At 33.7% G+C, this 19812-nt stretch overlaps 1 protein-coding gene across 1 annotated transcript; it reads right to left on the bottom strand.

The window, feature by feature from the left end:
- Positions 1-1870: 1870 nt before the first annotated feature.
- Positions 1871-2803, bottom strand: LOC143393917 (olfactory receptor 4K14-like). The gene has a single exon (XM_076848417.2). The coding sequence runs from the start codon at positions 2798-2800 to the stop codon at positions 1871-1873; it is 930 nt and encodes a 309-aa protein (XP_076704532.2). The 5' UTR covers positions 2801-2803.
- Positions 2804-19812: the final 17009 nt, after the last annotated feature.

Here is a 19812-nt window from a genome sequence, read left to right as displayed (position 1 = left end):
GTCAATCTGCTGACTGCAAGACACCACCAAGCAACCCCCTGATATCCAATCCCTTGCCGTATTTGGGTTGAACTTTCAAAGGTCTTCCCCTCAATAAACAGGATGGTCTCAGGTGTGCTCTCTCTCTTTTGCCAGCCTTCCTTGCCTCCCTTCTGGGAACTGGGGCAGAGAAGCCATGACTAAACCCCAAGAAAAAGGTACTTTCTGTGTCTGTGATATTATTCAGTGCCAACCCAATTCACCTGGAGTGACCCTGATTTAGTCATGTGTAGCAGCAAGGGATTATATACAAAAAAGCATTGTTCAGACCAGTGTCCTGAAGCATTTCCTCCATGTTTTCTAGTAGTTTCATAGAACTGGGTAGTACATTTAAATAATTGATCCATTTTGAGGTGCTGTTTGTATAGGGAGATAGGTGTCTGGTTTCTTTCTTCTTCATATGGCATCCTGCTGTCCAGGAACAATTTACAGAAAGGACTTCCTTTCTCTGATGAGTGTTTTCCCTGCTTTTGTCAAAGTCAATTTTGTTTATTTGTTTATTTGTTATTTATATTTGTGAAATGGATAGTTAAATGAATGGAAGATTGAGTAATAGATGCCTGGCTGGCTTAATGAATGATTAGCAGGGTGAATGGATGAATAAGTAAACAAAAAAATAAACAAATTCAACATGACAGCATGCCCAGAAAAAAAAAAAAAGACCCAGTTCTTGCCTTTATGTTGATTTCCATTCTGAATTACACACAAATAATTAATAATAATTTAATCATTAAATTGCAGTATTTGACACTGACATAACCAATGGAAACAACATTAGTTTTCTTTTTTTATTTGTTTGTTTTAACTTGTATTGAGTTAATGAATTTCACATAGAAGTAATGTCCATTGTTCTTCTTTATGTTATTTATCACCCTTGTTTACCGCCCACATCCCACCGGTAACTGAATCAGGGTCACTCAGCATGGTTTGGGCTGGCAAAGAAAAGACCACAGGAACACAGAAGTACCTTTTGCTGGGAGTCAGAAAGGCTCTGCAAGCTGTAACCTCAAAGGTAAAGTTCCTACATTGGACAGCGCTGAAAAGGGCACAAGGAGCAAGAGAGGCAAGAGAGCGAGTGCACCCCGAACCCCCCCCCCCTGTTTATTAGGGAAAAGACATAAAAGACATTCAATAGCATATTCCACCCAAATCAGGCAAGGGATTGTGTTACAAGAAACAGGTGGGTAGCCCAATCCCATTGGGTAACACCCAAGCCCAGAGCTAAGGCACTTCCTTGCATTTTCTTACACTTCCTTGTTAGACCCACTTGCTTCGCACAGCTGGGAACCCCAGTTTAATACCCCCCATTTCTCAAGGCTGAGGGGATGTGCCTAGCTCCTGTATAGGGCAGCCTGACACTTGTTCATTCTATGTTTTTTTTCTACTGTTAATATTTGCAAAGGAATTTTTGTTAAGGAAAAAAATAATAATTTGTATTCTGACAAAATGTAAATGGAAGTTAGAAGAGGAGGTCAATATTAATAAGTGCTTATTTTTTAAATAAGGTTAAGAGAAAATCCAAGAGAAGTTTATTAAGATACTACCAACCCAAATGAATGCATGTTGTTGAGAAATAAATTTTAGATTATTGTTTAACTATTTGTAGGAAAACTGTATAGTTGTATTCCCCAGATTGGTAGATTTGATTTTAGTAATAATTCTTAGTGTTCTACTGGCTAACTACTAAGTATTGAATTTTCCTGTATTTTATTAACCCTATCTCTATATCTGGAGACAGGAACACTAAGACTCATACTTTCAACTTATTTTATAAGGTCTGTCTTACCAATTTGAAGTGTTCATGAAACTCTCAGGCACTAATCATTTCATTTCATTTGGAATCCAGATAGTAATTTCTAAATCTCTCCATAGCACTTTTCATTTCTTTGTTTCTCAGGGTATAAATGGCTGGATTGAGGAGTGGTGTAAAAACAGAGTAAAACACAGCAAGAAATTTGTCCAACCAGGTGATGTTGAGTGGCCACACATAGATGAACATACAAGGCACAAAAAAGATCACTACCACTGTGATGTGGGCACTGCAGGTGGACAGGGCTTTAGATGCACCAGTTTTAGATCTCTGGTGAACAGTGAAAAGAATGTATGTGTAGGACATCAGCAAGAGAATGAAGCAGGTTACAACCACAACTCCACTGTCAGCATTCATTACTATTCCCAAGTTATAAGAATCCATGCAGGCCAGCTTGATCACCAGTGGTATGTCACAGAAGAAGCTGTCTATTTCCCTGGGGCCACAGAAAGGCAGCTGCACAATCACAGCCATTTGACTCATGGCATGCACAAAGCCCGCGGTCCAGGATGTCAACACCAGCCCAATGCACCTTTGCAGGCTCATAATGGTGGAGTAGTGGAGTGGTTTGCAGATGGCCACATAGCGGTCATAGGCCATGACCACCAGGAGCACCATCTCACCCCCTCCAACAAAGTGCACAAAGAGGATCTGGCACATGCATCCTGCAAAAGAAATGGTCTTATTGTCCTTGAGGAAGTCAGCAATCATCTTAGGAGTGGTGACTGAGGACAGCCACAAATCAATGAAGGATAGGTTGGCCAGAAAGAAGTACATGGGGGAATGGAGATGAGGGTCAGTGATGATTAAAGTCACAATGACAATATTTCCAGATACAATGATCATGTAAAGCAACAAAAATATTATTAAAAGTAAGACCTGCATACTCCATGAATGGCCAAGTCCCAGAAGCACAAATTCTGACACTGTGGACTGATTTCCTCCAAACATTTTATTCAGTGTCTCCTCTGACATGACCTAGAGAGGATAGAGTATCAGTTAGTGGGATTAATTTTTAGAATTTAGCATTCACATTGAAATTTAGCAACTACATCTGCACTTAAAAAGATATATTGGTCACATGTATATGGTATTATCTGTAATATTGGTCACATGTATATGGTATTATCTGTAAAAGAGAATCTAAATGATGTCTGAGAATGGGTTTTCAAGAAGCCTAGTCTGAGATGGGATTTTTATCCAGCTCCTGGTTGAAAGAGTCAAAAACAATAGGATAGTGAGTGTAAAGTCTAGGAAAAGAGTTGTTATGCCGCTTGGACACTAGCTTATTCTGTCCACTGTGCTACTTAAAAGAACCTGGAAAAGGCAGCCACCACCATACTAAACAACAAAAGAAGGTCATATATTTAGGAAAAAGATGGTTAAATGATTTTGATATCTAGAGCAAATGACATGACATGACATTACAGTTTCTCAGTATCATGTATAATGATTGCTTTAATCTTCAGTTAAACGTTTTCAATTAAACTCATAAGCTAAACTTTTAAGTTATCAATCCAAAATATATGTTGGCTTGAAACAGAAAAAAATAAAAAGAAAACAAATATGTGTTGGGACAAGCTTTATGAGAGAAGCTATACAGAAGGGTATATAATAAATGCCTTGACATGATTATTTGCATGTAGGACTAGGCCCATATTCTATCATTAACTAAAATCCAAAATATAGTGGAATTTATTTAGCACAATAAATGAATTGAAAGAAAATAATGTAGAGTTCATAGAAAGTTGAAAGCAACTGTGACTCAGATTCTGATTTCATTAATTCTGAATCAAAGTTCCTTATAATTCAGGTTTGTCACTAGTAAATATTTGCCTTGAATTCACAACTGAATTTTAGGAATTGCTTAGGCTTTGAAATGTTGCAATCTCTGACCATCAGAGATATGAATGTGTTCTATGTTTTCTAAGACAATAAATTACATACATGTGTAAGCAAGGCCCATCTTTCCCTATTAGTGAAAACTGAACAGGTAGTTAAGACTTCAGTGATCAATAGTTCATTTCTAAATAAAATAATAACATTGCTTAAAATTATCCATAAGTAAACTTCCAACTCTACCTAGTGGAAAGATAATTATCCATTTCCTCCCTCCGTTTATTCTCTCTCCACATTGTTTCAGTTTTGTGTATTTCATCTTATATTCTTTGAAATAGGAACACAGGTGAAAAATGAGAATCCCCGCTTCACCATGAGCGCTAGTGTTCCTTTCCCTTTTACTGGGAATTCAATGGCCTAGAATAAAGATTAATTATGGAAAGAGAAGATTTTCCTAAATACATACTGTAAGTAGTAACACCTACAGTTACTGTGAGAAAGGAGACATATGACCATAGTTTCACAACTTACAAATGAACATATTTTCAAAAATAGAAAAGATTTAATGAATTTCTGAAAAAAAAATCCTGATTTATGAGCACTAAGAAACTTGAACAATCTGACCTATATTTTGAATCTTAATTTCTTATCATTACAAACTTCTTCTAGATTAATGTTTGAAGCACTAGTTCTGTACTGTTGGTAGGGAAAGGAGTATTTTGACTCTGCTTGAGAAAGGATATTGCTTAATGATTTTTGTACATTCCTAAAAACAATTTACCAATAAAAAAAATCACACTTTTTTTCATCAGCTTTTAAATTTTTGATATTTTCATAATATTAGTAGGCTAATTATATGACTCTATTATTGTCAACTAATATTTAAGAGATTTTGTAGAAGGGAATAATCAAACTTTTGATTTAGTCATACCTGGGCTGAAATCCAACTTTATCACTTGTTGACCTATTCCATTAAGCCAAACTAGTTCTGTTTTTACTTCCTTTTTTATGAAAAGAGGACACTCAATCTGATAGATGTGTCCAAAATATGAACCAGAAAATATACAGAAAACTCTTTGATTTGTTCAGTACTCAGTGAATGTTAATAAATATTAGTTATTTGTTCTATGTTTATATGGTGATACTTAAAGCGGTATAGTTTCCAAAACTTATTAGTAGTACTTTTTTTGTATAGTTGAAAATTCCTTTTTTAATTTATAAATTATTATTTTATTAGTTGTACTTATTAAAATTATTATTTGTAAGCAAAATATTTGCAATAATTTATCTCTGAAATATTCACTCATTTTTTCTCTTAATTAACATACACATGCTGAATAATCTTAATGAGATGTAGATTGAAGAAACATATCAGACATGTTTCTTTCTTTTCAGGAATTTAATGTTTTCATCCTTACCTCTGCCCTTGCCTAGAGGGGTTATTAATATTATAATAGGACCTATAAGTGGCAGAAGGGCATTCTATTACAGCACTTTTGAATTCTTACTTGTAACAATGGGAAAATTCTCCTAGAATGTATAATGCCAATTATTGGATTAGTAAAATTGAAAAATTAAGAAAAGGAGACAAATATTTTTTCTCTTTCAGGAGAATCAAAATAAGCAACATATTTTCAACCTCCTTCATATGCAATATTCTTCAATAAAGATTTTTTTCTAAGTAAAGCAGTGTTGCATGCCTGTAATCTTAATGACTCAGAAAGTTCCAGGCAGGAGGATCACAAGTTTGAGGCCAGCCTCAATAACTTGTTGAGACCTGTATCAAAATAAAAAAAGGACTGAAAGTGTAGTTATATGACTCTGTTCTCAATCCTTATAACAACAACAACAACAAAAGACTTTTTTCCTCTAATAATCATAAAACAGTGAAAGTTTCAGTATCTGTAGTTTTACAAAGAGCAATCTGAATTTGGACAATTTAATAGATTACCTAATGTACTCTGTGTGTAGTACACAGGGAATAAGACCAAGTGATTTCCACAGGCTCACGCTAACTTCTTGTTTTGAGGGGTTATGAGTTTTGATTCTATTTCTGTGGTAATATCATTTCTCACTCAATATATAAACTTTAAACTCCAATCTCTATGATAAAATATCTTACATATAATACCATCTCTCTAATATGAAAACAATTCTGTTTCAAGTGGAAAGATTACTTGAACAAGAATAGCTGGAGATGGTCGTATTGAGTAGCTGTCAAAAAGCTATGCAGACGCGACAACTTCTCTGAGGCAGAGCAACATGGTGTTGGGTGCACTGTTGTTAATAAGACCACAGAAATTCCAATAATAAGAGGGCAAGAGGATAAACCATGAATTGTCATCTAGAAATGTCAGAAGCCAAAAAAGCTTGTCTCAATTCAAGCATAGAGGACATTTTTAAAACAGATACAAAAAAAGTATTTTGAGACTTACCTTTAAAAAGAACATCAGAGAGAGATGACTTACAGAACACAATATTTTATCTTAGATCATATTCTCTTTTAGTGTCCTCTTCTGACCGTCCCTCAGATGACTATCCAAGATGGGTGGAGACAGTATCTGTGGATGTGCTTTTCCTCAGCCTGACATATATTCACCACTGGAAGTAGTCCCTTGGTGAAATGACCTGTTATATGCTCATAATAGAAGAAACATGGAAATAATTTTCTTCAGATATCCATAGAGAATTCTTTCTTAAGAGTGATGTCAACTATTGGCTACCAAGGAAATTAGAGCAAGAAGACAAATAACCTCACTTAAATCAATGCTATGTTAAAAATTAGTGTTGTTTCTTAAGTTAAATTAATTTTGTCAGGCAGATATACAAATATTGCACATTCTGTTTCATATTTTGAAACCAAGACAAATTGCCCTGAATATAGAATAGTCATTAATAGAGGTTTAAAAAAAATACTTTTTTATACATTTTAAAAATATATAATAGGGCTGGGATATGACTCAATGGTAAAGAGGTTTAGAATGGTGTTGGGGGGGGAGGGATCAAAGGAGGCTGGTTTGATCAGACCAAGCTTATGCATATATAAAAACATAAAACTGAACCTCATTAATACATAACTAATATATGTTAAAATTAAAACTTCAAAGAAAACATAACAATACTGTCCATACTAAATGAGGTAATATGATTTGGGGATATATACATACATATATGGATATATCCGATATCCAAGCTTCAAGTTTCCTGCCTGGAAAACTTCTAATTTTTATATTTTATTACTACTTATTCATTTTCATATTCTGGAATTCTATACAAATAAAATCAAGTAGGATGGACTCTGGTTTTTTTTTTCTAATCAGGCTTTTTTTCCCCACTCAGATATTTATTTTGATATTTGCTATTTGGATATATATATATATATCCTATACTCCCATAAATTATATATATATATATATATATAGAATTTAATGTTTAAGTTAACCTAAACAGGGGCTGCGGTTATGACTCAGTGGTAGAGTGTTCACCTCGCACATGCAAGGCCCTGGGTTCAATCCTCAGCACCACATATAAATATATAAATGAAATTATAAAAAAATTATCCTAAACATATCTATCTCCTCAAATATCTATAATTTTTATGGTAAAAATTTTCAAAATACTATTTTCTACATTTTAAAAATGTATAGTAGGGCTGGGATATGACTCAATGGTAAAGAACTTGCCTAGCCTGTGTGAAGCCCTGGGTTCAATCACCAGTACTAGGGAAAAAAAAGTAAAATATATAGTACATACTTGCTATCTATAGTTGTTGAATTGTGTGAAAGTGCACAGAAAATTCTTACTCCTCATGTACCACAAGATAGTTTCATTGTTGGGATCTACCAAACATTTAAAGAAGAAATTGCATTAATTCTTCTGAAATAACCTGAAGATTTGAAGAGAAGAAAAATTTTTCCAAATACATTCTATACATTCTTGTACTTATAGAAGACCCAAGAGACTTCCCCCAGATGAACTCTAGAGCTGATAAATGAATTCAGAGACGTTGCAGGACACAAGATCAACATTAAAAAAAATCAATGGTTTTCCTATACTCCCATAATGAATCTACTGAGAAATATATCAAAATAATCCCATTTACAAGAACTTCAAAAACTTGGGAAAATGCACGCATTTAAATAAAAATTTAATAAATATTGGCATTTGTTCACAAACATGAAAAGATCAACACAATCAAGATAGTGAACTTATGTCACATTCTGCAAAATTCCATTCCCCTTGATAACTCTTCTGTCTAGTCCCTCTTTCCAAGCTCCCTCCCTGGAAAACTACTAATTTTTATTTTATAACTATTTATTCATTTTTATATTGTGGAATTCTATACAAATGAAATCAAGTAGGATGGACTCTGTTTTTTTAATCAGACTTTTTTCCCACTCAGATATTTATTTTGATATTTATTATGATGTGTGCACTCCTTTTTATTAGTAAGTAGTATTCCATTTTATGTATATAACCATAATTTGGTTATTGATTCATCTGTTCGGGAACATATTAATCTATTACAAAGAATGTTTTAGGCTATTACAAATAAATCTGCTATGCCCATTCATGATCAAATCTCTGTGTGATATGAAAACTTTTCAACTTATTGAGAATTTGTTTTATGGTCTAGAATATATTCAAATTTGATTAATGCTCTGTGTGCAATTATAAAGAAAGATTAGACTGATATTTTAGGTCAATGTGTTTCACAATTATAGCAAACTGTTTCAGAGTTCTTGTATAATGTATCTCTCTTTGATTCGCTCCCTCCCCCACTTTTTTTTGGTCTGTTTCTTCTGTCAAATATTGAAAGGGGTGAAATATTAAAATCTATGATTAAAACTTTTTATTTAAATATAAAATGTGCTTTGTATTTATTGAGTAACATGATTTTTATTTTGGCACTGGGGATTGAACCCAGGGATGCTCTACAATTGAAAAGCATCCCCACCCTTTTTTTATTTTTTAGACAGGGTTTCACTAAGCTATAATAACTAGTTTCACTAAGCTATTTCACTAAGCTATTTGAACTAGCAATCCTCCTGTCTCACCATCCTGCTGGGATTACAGGCATGTATCACCACACCAGCTCCATATGATATTTTGATGTGTGCATACATTCTAATATTAAAATCAGGGTAAAAATGCAACATGCATATCACCTCAAAAATTGACCATTTCTTTATGGTAAAAACATTCAAAATCCCTTATTCCAGCTTTTTATTTGAAATATGCAATATATTTTCACTATATTCAGTCACCCTAATATAAAATAGAACATCATAATTTATTTTTTTGTATTTAATCATAGCTATGTACTCACTGACCAACTTTTACCCTTCCCTCCCTACCTCCTAATCCTCCAGGCTGTCATACCCATTGCTCTATCTCAACTTCTATGGGATCAAGTTCTTAGGTTCCACAGAATGAGATCATATGGTATTCATTATTTTGTGGCTGCATAGTTTAGTTTCCATAATTTGTGTGTGTGTTTATTATTTCAATTCCTGTTGTTGCAGATGATAGGATTCTATCTGTTATTATGGTTGAGAAGTCTTGCATTGTGATTGTGTGCTTTATTTTCTTTATTTGTTCATCAGCTTAATTATACAGAGATTGTTTCCATTTCTTGGTTATTTTGAATAGTACTGCAATGAACATGAGTGTACAGATATCTTCAACCTACTCCACTAATTCATTGGGATATATACTCATTGGTGCAATAATTGGATTATTAAGGGGTTCTCTTTGTTTTTTGAAGGAAATACATTACTATTTTCCATGATAGCTGTACTAATTTATATTCTCACTAATAGTGTACACAAAATCATTTTTATCCAAATCCTTGCCATAATTTATTATATTTAATCTTTTTTGATATCCATGTTTTATGTGGTTTTTATTTATATTTCCCTAATTACTAGTGAAGTTGAATTTTTTAATAATACTGTTGACCATCTCTATGTCTTCTTTGAGACATGTCTATTTTTTTATTATTTTTAAACAAAATGATGATGATGATTACCATTATCATTATTGTCATTATTGCTATTTACTATTGAGGTTTTTTTTGTCCTTATATATTCTGAATATTAATCTCTGTCATGTGTATTTTTGCATATATATATATATATGTGTGTGTGTGTGTGTGTGTGTGTGTGTGTGTATGAAATTCTGTAGTGTCTTTTATTGATTGCTTCCTAATTATTATTGAAATGATTTTTGTTATTCAGATGATTTTTATATTGAGGCAATTCCATTTGTGTATTTTCATTTTGTTTCCAGTTTTTGTTTTTATTTTTCCTAAAAAAACTGACCTTGCCCTTTCCAATATCCTGGAATATTTCTCCTCCTTTATTATAGTATTTTTATAACTTGGCTCTTACATTTAAGTCTTTAATTGACTTTGACTTGAATTTTGTAACTGTTGAAAAAAAGGGGTCCAGTTTTATTTTTCTGTATGCAGATATAAATTTCCCATTGCACGTTCTTGGCACTTTTGTCAAAGATCAGGTGGCTGTAGATGCATGGGTAAATTTATGGACTCTTCTATCTTTCTGCATTGGTCTATATATCTGTTTTTATGCCATTACTATACCATTTTAAATAATATAGCTTTGTAGTAGTTGAAGTCACATAGTGTCTTATCTCCTACACTGTTTTTATTTTTATTTACCATTCACTCAATATTGCTTTGATTGTTTGGGGTTTTTTTGTTTGTTTCTATATTATTTTTAAGATTTTTTTTCCAGTTCTCTGAAGAACATCTTTGGTATTATAATAGGATCTGCTTACATCTATCAATTTGCTTGTATTGATATTTTAGTGATATGTTTTTCTTCCAATACATGAGCATAGTGTATTTTTCAATTTATTTGAGTCCTCTTCAACTTTTTCCACCAACATTTTATATTTCTCAGTATATAAAGCCTCCATTTCCTCAATTAAATTTACCTTCTAAGTATTTTTAATGCTAAGATAGTCTTCTTTATTTATTTTTGGATAGTTCCTGGTTGATATAGTGTTTCTACACTATTGCCTTTCTGTGCTTATATTGTACCCTACAATTTACCGGATGTATTTATTAGTTCTAATAGATTTTGAGTGCAGTCCCTAGGATATTTGCAAACTATACATTTAAAAAGTAATTAATATTCAAAATACATAAAGAACTCAGAGAACTCAGTAATAAACATTGTATTAGACAAACTAAATAGTAGATAAAATATTGAATAGGTTTGGTAGATCACTTTTCTAACATTTACAAGACCCTGAGTTTGATCCTCAGCTTTGTACAAAAAAAATTACTGTGAAGGAATAAATTTGACATATACCAAAAAAAGAGATATAAATGGCCAAAAATTTATGAAAAAATATCTTCTATCAGTGATCATCAGGGTAATTCAAATTAAACACCTCATACCTAAAAGAATAGCTATTACCAAAGGTCTACAGATTTCAAGTCAACACTTGAGAAGGGAGGATAAGGAACACTTGTGTCCTATTATGGAGACAAATGTGAAGATTCTTAAAAAATATTAAAAATAGAACTAACATAACATCCACCAATGTCTGGATCTATATCCAAAATAATTAAAATCAGAATATGGAAGTCATATTTGTATTCTCATATGCATTGAAGCATTATTTAAAATAACCAAAATATGGAATGAACCAAAGTGTCTGATAAAGAATAAATTAATAAAGAATAGTATGTATAGAAATTGTAATACGATTCATGTTTTAAAAGAGTAAAATGCTGTTATTTGCAACAACACAGATTAATCTGGGAAAGATTATCTTAAGTGAAATAAGCAATAAATAAAAAATAACATTGCTGTATAATATTGCTTGTATGTAGAATCAAAGCAAGATACTTAGAGAACTAGAGAGAAGAACTGTGGCTTTCAGAGGTTGGAGATTGGAGAAAATGGGGATATGTTGACCAAAGAATATAAGGTTTCAACTAGAGAAAAAAATAGTCTTCGAGTATGTATTTCATAGCAAGGTAACCATAGTGCTAATGTGTTACATATATCAAAATTGCATGAAGAATAGATTTTAAATTTTCTCACTTTAAATAAAGGATAAATATATGAGGTGATAGTACTTTGACTATGTCATCATTTGAAAATGTTTATCTATATAAAAACATCATATTATATCCCATAAGTATATGACTATTATTTTTCAACTGAAATTTATAAATTAAAAACAAGAAAAGTGTCTACTGAATCTCAGTAAGAATTATAAAAGTCTTTTAACCAGAACCTGTTTCTATTTCTCCACCTATTTTTGAAACTTCTTTATGGAATTGGCAAGCTATCCCATAAGATTAGGCATCTTTAATAGTCAATTGATAATCCTGTATTAATAAATGTTCCTTACTAAGTTGGGACAAGTCAGTGTATGAAAACTGGTATATTCCATCTCTCTTTTTGCTTTGTTGCCATTGGTTAAAATTTGCCCAGATGAGCATGACAGATAGGTAGACCTGACCACTCAGTATCTCTGCCCAATGGAGATAGCTTTACATGGAGAAAAACATGGAAAACCCAGAAAAAGGTTCTATTGTTTAAAATAACTGAGATCAAACTAGGATCATCACTAACAACTTTACAAAAATAAAAAGCATTATAAATGAATATCTTGAACCATTCTAAGAATATATAAAATGCACATGGAATAGAAAATGCACAGAAAGACAAAAAATATAAAATAATAAAAGACATATAAGAGAAAAAGCTATTGAATTGCTAGTTTAAAACTTCATATAAGGAAAAGTCCAGGCCTTTATAGCCTCACTAGAGAGTGCTATCAACTATTTAAAGAAGAAATAATAATGAATCTTCGCAAACTCTTCTAGAAAATAATGGACTATGGAATACTTACCAAATCATTCTATAAGAGCTATTTTACCCTGATATGAAAGTCTGTCCAATGCATCACTAAACAGGAAAAGTATAGACTGATATCCTTCATGGATATAGAAAAAGCATAAACTACCAATCAAAAAATCATTTTAAGTATAAAGGTGCATATGTATTAATAATAAAAATATAGAAAATAACAAAGAACTCATACTACCTGATTTTGTGAGTTATTATAATGTGACAGTAATTAAGAGCATGTGTTATTGGTAAAAGAATAGCTAAATAGGTCAATGGAATAGAACAGATCCCACAAACAGGCACACAAATGTAGACATATCATCCTTCACAAAAGGGAAAAGAAGGAATGAAGGGAAAAAGCTGGTCTTTCCAACAAATTATGTTGGAACAAGTGGATGTCCATGTACTAAAAGAAAAGAAAAGGAGAATCCACACATAGATTATATTACTTAACTCAAATGGATAATAGGACTAAATATACAACAAAGAACTATGAAACTATAGAAATAGAAGGAATAAATAGAACTGACTTTATATAGGGCCAGAAGCAGGCCACAGAAGCAGGTAGATCACAGTAACATGGACCCTGGTTTGCTACTGCATTGTGGTAGTCTCTATGAAATGTGGGCTCTGGGTGTGAATGAGCTTTGCAGTATTGGTGACCACAAGACTGCCTACCCCGTGCTTGTACAACCCAGGCACTACTACCTGGAAAGAGTAATTGTCCTTTGGAGAGGAAAAAAAGGGGGGGGGGTGATATATACCAAAATGTAAGGAACCTGGCGACACAGCTTCCCAGCTGTCAAGTCGTGCAGCTGGCCTATTGATCCCTGCAGAGGACAGCAGTGGAGTGGTGGAATGACAGAACATCATAGTGGTTACCCCAGGTAGTTTGGCCGCCAGGTGGCAAATACAGCCATGGCCCCATGGAGCTAGCCATGCAGGCATAGTGGGCTGGAGGCACTGTGAGCCAGGGTGTGCCAACCCAGGATGTGTCACCCTTCCCTGGACAGGCCTAAGCATGATACCAATGTCTGCTGCAGAAGCTGGTTCCATGTAGTGCTACAGTCCTGAACCTGAAAGCATAGACCATCCATCCAATGACCTTAACCTCCCACTTCCTGACTTGACCAGGGCCAGAAAATGAATGCAGGGCACACCTGAATGGAAGCTGGGACTCAAGAGTTGACCAATAGCAGTGAGTATTTACAAACCCTAATTAGCATAAGTTTAGACCAATAGCACTGAGCTGGGTGCTACATAAACCCCTAGAACAGCACACTTGGAAGGAGAAAACCTTCTATCAGCCTCCCTCCTGCACTACAAGAGTTCTGTTCCTATTCTTCAATAAGTCTTACTTTTACACTCACTCATCCAGATGTGTGGATTTCATTCTTTGAATTCAAAAGACTAGACCACAGAAAGAAGAAATCCTTGGTAAACTGTTGGGGCGTGGCCTACCATTAAAAATTGCAACACTTCTCAGCTGGAGTGGCCTTACACTTTAAGCAGACCCCACCCAGCAGCAGAAGTGGAAAACAAGTTTCATCTCAAAACTTTGGTTTCATCTTTTAGCCAGCATGAAGGAACCCTTTGGAAGGGGAAGTGAAACAGACCAACAAAACTATTGCTTTTTTCCTAGAGTTCTATACTCCTTTTAGAAATCTCTCTCTCTCTCTCTCTCTCTCTCTCTCTCTCTCTCTCTCTCTTTATATATATATATATATATATATATATATATATATATATATATATATATATATATATATATATATATATATCAAAAATACCAGGCACCTGTTGGCCAGTTAAAAGTGGATAGTGCAGCCACTGGCCTAAAGACATAGGTGACAAGCTTAATGGAGGAGGCTTGATCCATCCCCTTTGTCTCTGATGTAGAAATGTTGGTCAAGCTCTGCTTCAACTTCTCTCCATGAAATACAAACCAGATTGATAGATCAGTTCAAGCATCTTCTTTCTTTCCCTTTCAGACTGACTTGGTCTGATGGCAGAGGGTGCCCTCACTGGATGTATCTTGAATCCCGAGACAAAGTCTTAGTCTGACCTGAGGTCTTGGGAAAAGAGGCAAGCACTAATACCTCGAGCGTGAGCCAAGCATTCTCTAGTTCTGTGTACTCTCTTCTCATGTGCACCAAAAAACACATGTAGATCCAGGTTTTGTATCCCCATCCGAACCTCCATTGTTTCATTAGGTTATTGGGAATTCTTGAGACTTTGAGTGCCTTTTGGGCCCAAACCTCATACTCTCTCTGTTGAACTCCTATCCACATGGAAGTTTTCCAAACCCTGTCAGTTTTCCTTTGGATGATTTTAAACCCATCAAAGGAAAAAACAAATACAATCCAAACAAAGATTCTCAGGCAATTTAAGATCAAATATTTACAGCAAATAAAACAGGTCCTAGTGGCCCTTAGTAAGAGTATGATGACAAGGGGTTGGGGCTATAGCTCAGTGGTAGAGCACTTGCCTTGCAGGTGTGAGGCCCTGGGTTCAATCCTCAGCACCACATTAAAACAAATACATAAATAAATATAACTGTGTCCATCTACAACTAAAAAAATAAAAATAAAAATAAAAAAAAGAGTATGATGTCAAAAACATCAGGAAAGGCTAAGAATTTGTCTGGGGCATGTGACCCTTAGGAACAGGTCTCTCCCTTAGTTCAATAACTGAGTTCCTCCAGAACATATAATCCTGACCATAGTGCCTCCATAATTAAGGGTAAGTACAGTACATAAAATTCAGAGCTTCTCCTTTTAAGAGGGAAATGACACAAAGAAAGGGGATTTGGGGTCATGCCTTGGTTAGAGAAAATGATCCAATCAGCATAAATCCTAGTTAAGCTTCAATATGTGGTCATTTGTGTTTTGAGGATTTCAGGAGAGATAAAGGAAACTTTGAGCACTTTGTGTTAGTAAGAGCAACTAATGCAATCAGCAGGCCTCAAGGAGTGATTGCCAAAGGCTTTGAGGTCAACAGGGGATGAAGGATGGAGGAATGCCTTCTTTCCCTTGTCTTCTAGATTTCTAATATACCATCTGGCACAAGCACTTATACACTGGATTCCTTTGACCTTCAAACCTTGGATGGGTGGAATGCCTGATATTTTCTGCACTCAAATTGGCCCAAATATCAGTTGGAGGACAGGACACATGACATAAACTATAATACTAGGCTTGCATGAGCAATTGCTCAAACTGCTTCTAGATCAGAATGAAAAAAGTGAAAACTGCTAGGGACTTTCTTATATTCTGGGGTTCTACTCTCTAAGTAAGTTATAGAAAGAGGGAAACAAAGGGAAAGGGGATATGGAGAGGCCAGTTTCTCCAAGTCCTGAGCCTTTTGAGGACACTTAAGAGGCTTGCATTCTTCTTATTTGGATCCAATGAAGCAGGGACCCGCCTTCAGGAAGCTGATATGGCAGGTCCAGAAATATTAGAAACATCCTGATTCTCATGGGATTTTCTTTTTATCCAGATGAATGTAGGAAAGGAAAACAGAAAGATTCCATACCTATAGGTTTTCTTTTCTAAAACAAAAACAAAATCAAAAACACAAAAATATTTTCCTGAGGACCTCAGGGGCTCACATTTCTATAAATATCTGGGTTAGGTCTAATCTGATCCAAAAGTGCATTCTGATCTGATAAAGATGTTCTTAGTGATCCTTCACTAGAGTAATTACAGGCTGTTTCATTTTGCGGGGAGGAAAACCATTTTTTGAGCCTAATTTTTCTGGTGAATTCACCTATGTTTCTGTGCATTTGATGTATATTTTTTCCAATCAGTCTTACCTAACCAAAGTTTTATAATTACTCTTATTTTTTACCTTCCATCTTTTATTTAAAGGCCAATTTTTCAAGGTCTAACTCTGAAATGCACTGGAAAAAAATATCCTTTTACAGAATGCTAAGGAGGGAAATGAACAGTGGTGATGATGAGTGTGAGTCTGACCACCATAAAGGACAAGTGACACCTAAAACTTTGATTTTAGTGTCTACCATGGCTGCCAGACTATTCCTAATATTTCCAATTATACAGTACTCCTCTATATTTGAGTCATAATGTACAAATCTGAGAAAGGCTATTTTTAACTTCTAAATGGATAAATCTAATAGAGACTTTAATAAACATCTACAGCTATTGTCTCATACCTGTGGAGATCTAGTACCTGCTTAAAAGCTACAAGCTCTTTGCTTCTTGTTTTATGTGTATGTGTGTATACCTGTATATTATGTGTTTCTACATATGTGCTTGGGTCCATATAACATGTACATGTATCAATTGACATATAGATAAATAAGTACCCAGAACTTAATTAACAGGTTTAAATGCCTTTTCCGTTCACATGACTTATAAAACTTTAACAAAAAAGGTCAATTTATACTGATAAGAGTAAGGTGTCTTTAAAATTACTAACCCACACATTTTTCTAGGTGTCCAGCCAATCAAAATGTTGGTTTTCATAAAATATTTAAAGTACAATGTCCGTTGCTTTAAGTAACATTTCTTTGGCAGGAATAACTGATTTAAAGTGTTTACTAGACTTCTCTGATATCTTGGTTTTTATGTGTAGCCTAAAATAGAAATGAGTAAAATAGATCTAACATAAATGGGATTAATCTTATGCATGTTTGTTAAAAGACATCTGATTTATTTGCAATGTTAAATTCTAAAACAGCAACTGCTAAATACAAACTCAAGTGCTACTGACTTGGAGGTCTTGGCTCATAAAAAAGAAGTGTTTCAGAGAAATCATCAATATTTTCATTGAATCAAGACTGGCTGTTCAATATTTGAGATTTTTCTAGTGAATGTGCATAAGTACATGTCTTATAGATTAGTGTCTGTTAAGATGATTCTTATTTTAATAGCAATTGGAATTATGATATATTACTCAGTGTTTCATTGTGTGACCATAATACCTGACAAGAATATCTTAGAGGAGGGAAAGTTTATCTGGGTTCACAGTTTCAGAGATTTTATCCACAGTGGGTCACTTCATTGCTCTGAGCTCAAGTTGAGGCAGCACATGATGGTGGAAGGGAGTGGCAAAGGGAAGCTGTTCAGGACATGATGGCTGGGAAGCCATGAGTGGGGGTAGGTGGGTGGTAGAAGGGCCTCAGGGAAGATGTACCTTTCCAGAGCACAGCCCCATCTACCCACTTCCTCCAGCCAGGCCCCACATGCCTACCTTTACTACCCAGGTGGTCCACTCAAACTTGGATGGATGGATTAGGTTACAGTTCTCACAATCTAATTATTTTACCTCCAAACATTCCTGCATTCACACAGGAGTGTTTGGAGGGATACCTCATATTCACACCATAATGTAAGGAGAACCTGTCTTTATGATTTTTTTATGTAGACTAATTTTGGAGAGTGTAACAGAAAAGCAACAAAAAATGTTTCAATTTATTGCAGGTACTATTTGAATATTGTTCTGACAATACAGATTACAGGGTAAGACAAGCTGTGTTTTTTTCATTTTTACACTTTTCTTTCTAAATATTCAGAAAACTCATAGAATGTATTTAACAAATCAGGCTACCAGGACATACAGAGACATAAAAACACTCAGCATATGGGTAGAAAAAAAGTTATTTTAAACATAGACTGATTAGAACTAAGCGGGTGTTTTAGTACACCCATGAGGAAAACTTGGGGTTACAGCTGACATAGAAGCAAGTCAAATATGTTGCCAGCTTGTTCTCTAATGCTATACATAGGCTGCCATGTGCTCAGATTTACAATTCACACTGCATGATCTGAATTTTCCACAACTCGTATTGCATGATCAAACAAAATTGTAAATTATATCATTTCTGACAATTTTTTTTTTATTTTGTGAGATTAGTAGAGATGTTCTGATATTTTATTCTTGGTGTGTTACTCTTTAAAATTCAGTATAAAAATAGTTATTTCTTTGTATTGTGAATTGTGGTTTCATAAATGAATAGTTTTTGAGTCAAATGCTTTACAAAAACAAAATATAAATCTGTGTTCTCTTAAGGAAATTTAACATATATCTGAATGTTCTCTAGTTATTCACAACTTGGAGATAATAATAAAGCAATAAAGGGAATAACCATTATATAACTTGATGACATGGAATAAGCAGTTAAGGATAATAAGTGAAAGGTATTTTTTCTGCCATTTTATTTTGTTATTGTATTAAGAAAAAAAATTAGAACTGTATATATTCTATCTGTTGTTCAGAAATTTGCATTGGTCTTATAAAGAGTTTCAATTCATTTAATGTATAATTTAGAAAATTATAGAAAAATATTACATATTTGAGCTTTCGTAACTATTTTTTAAGTGCTAACAAGTACTTACACGTATCTTAATGAATAAGTGTTTAAATTATTTTTAATGGAAAAATTGAAATGCATAGATGTTTTAAAATATGCTTACTATGTATTAACTATATACTGTCCCCTCTACTGTTACTAGAGTTTGCAAAATTAACCTGCTATGTCATACTTATTTCCCTTGGGGACATTATATTTCAGAATTTTTACAGAAAAAGTAAATAATAATTTAAACAAATTTTAACCTTTGAGAATAAGATAAACAATAGAATAACATCTGGCTTTATTAATTTATTATTTTCTTTTGTTTTGAAACTATATTTTAATTGAGTTAATGAAACTCGACACAGAGTGAACTCCATTGTTATGTCCTACGAACTTTGTTGTTTTTATGTTACTCTTACTGCAGTTTTCTGTTTTATTTTTTCCCTATTAATATTTTAGTGGAAACCTAGGATAAGACAAAAATAATAATGATTGCCTTTTGAGAGGGTAAAGAAAAACTTAAAAGGAGTGTTAATTTACAAAGTAGTTTTTTTTAAAGTGGTTAGGATAGTATTCAAGCCAAGTTCATTAAAATGTTATCCATCAGGAAGGAAGGATATATTTGTTGAACAAATTTTAGGTTCTTCTTTTTATTTTTAAAGACATAGAAAGAATAATTGAATCATTTTCCCATAAAAAGAAATTATTTAAAATTGGAATTTGGGGAAGTAATTCAGTGTTCTGCTAGTTGATTATTAAATGTTAAATGCCCTGAGTTATAATAACCTACATGCATAACTAGAGGCTGGAGCAATTTGTAGATATTCACTAATTCCCTGAATTTAAACCTATTTTAACTGACAATTGTGGCATCAATTTGAAGTACTTAGAGTGAGTATTCTGGGCAA

The sequence above is a fragment of the Callospermophilus lateralis genome, chromosome 3, assembly GCF_048772815.1.
Source record: "Callospermophilus lateralis isolate mCalLat2 chromosome 3, mCalLat2.hap1, whole genome shotgun sequence".
Lineage (NCBI taxonomy): Eukaryota > Metazoa > Chordata > Mammalia > Rodentia > Sciuridae > Callospermophilus > Callospermophilus lateralis.
Note: the sequence above shows the minus strand (reverse complement) of the source record. Positions and strands in the feature narration are given on the sequence as shown.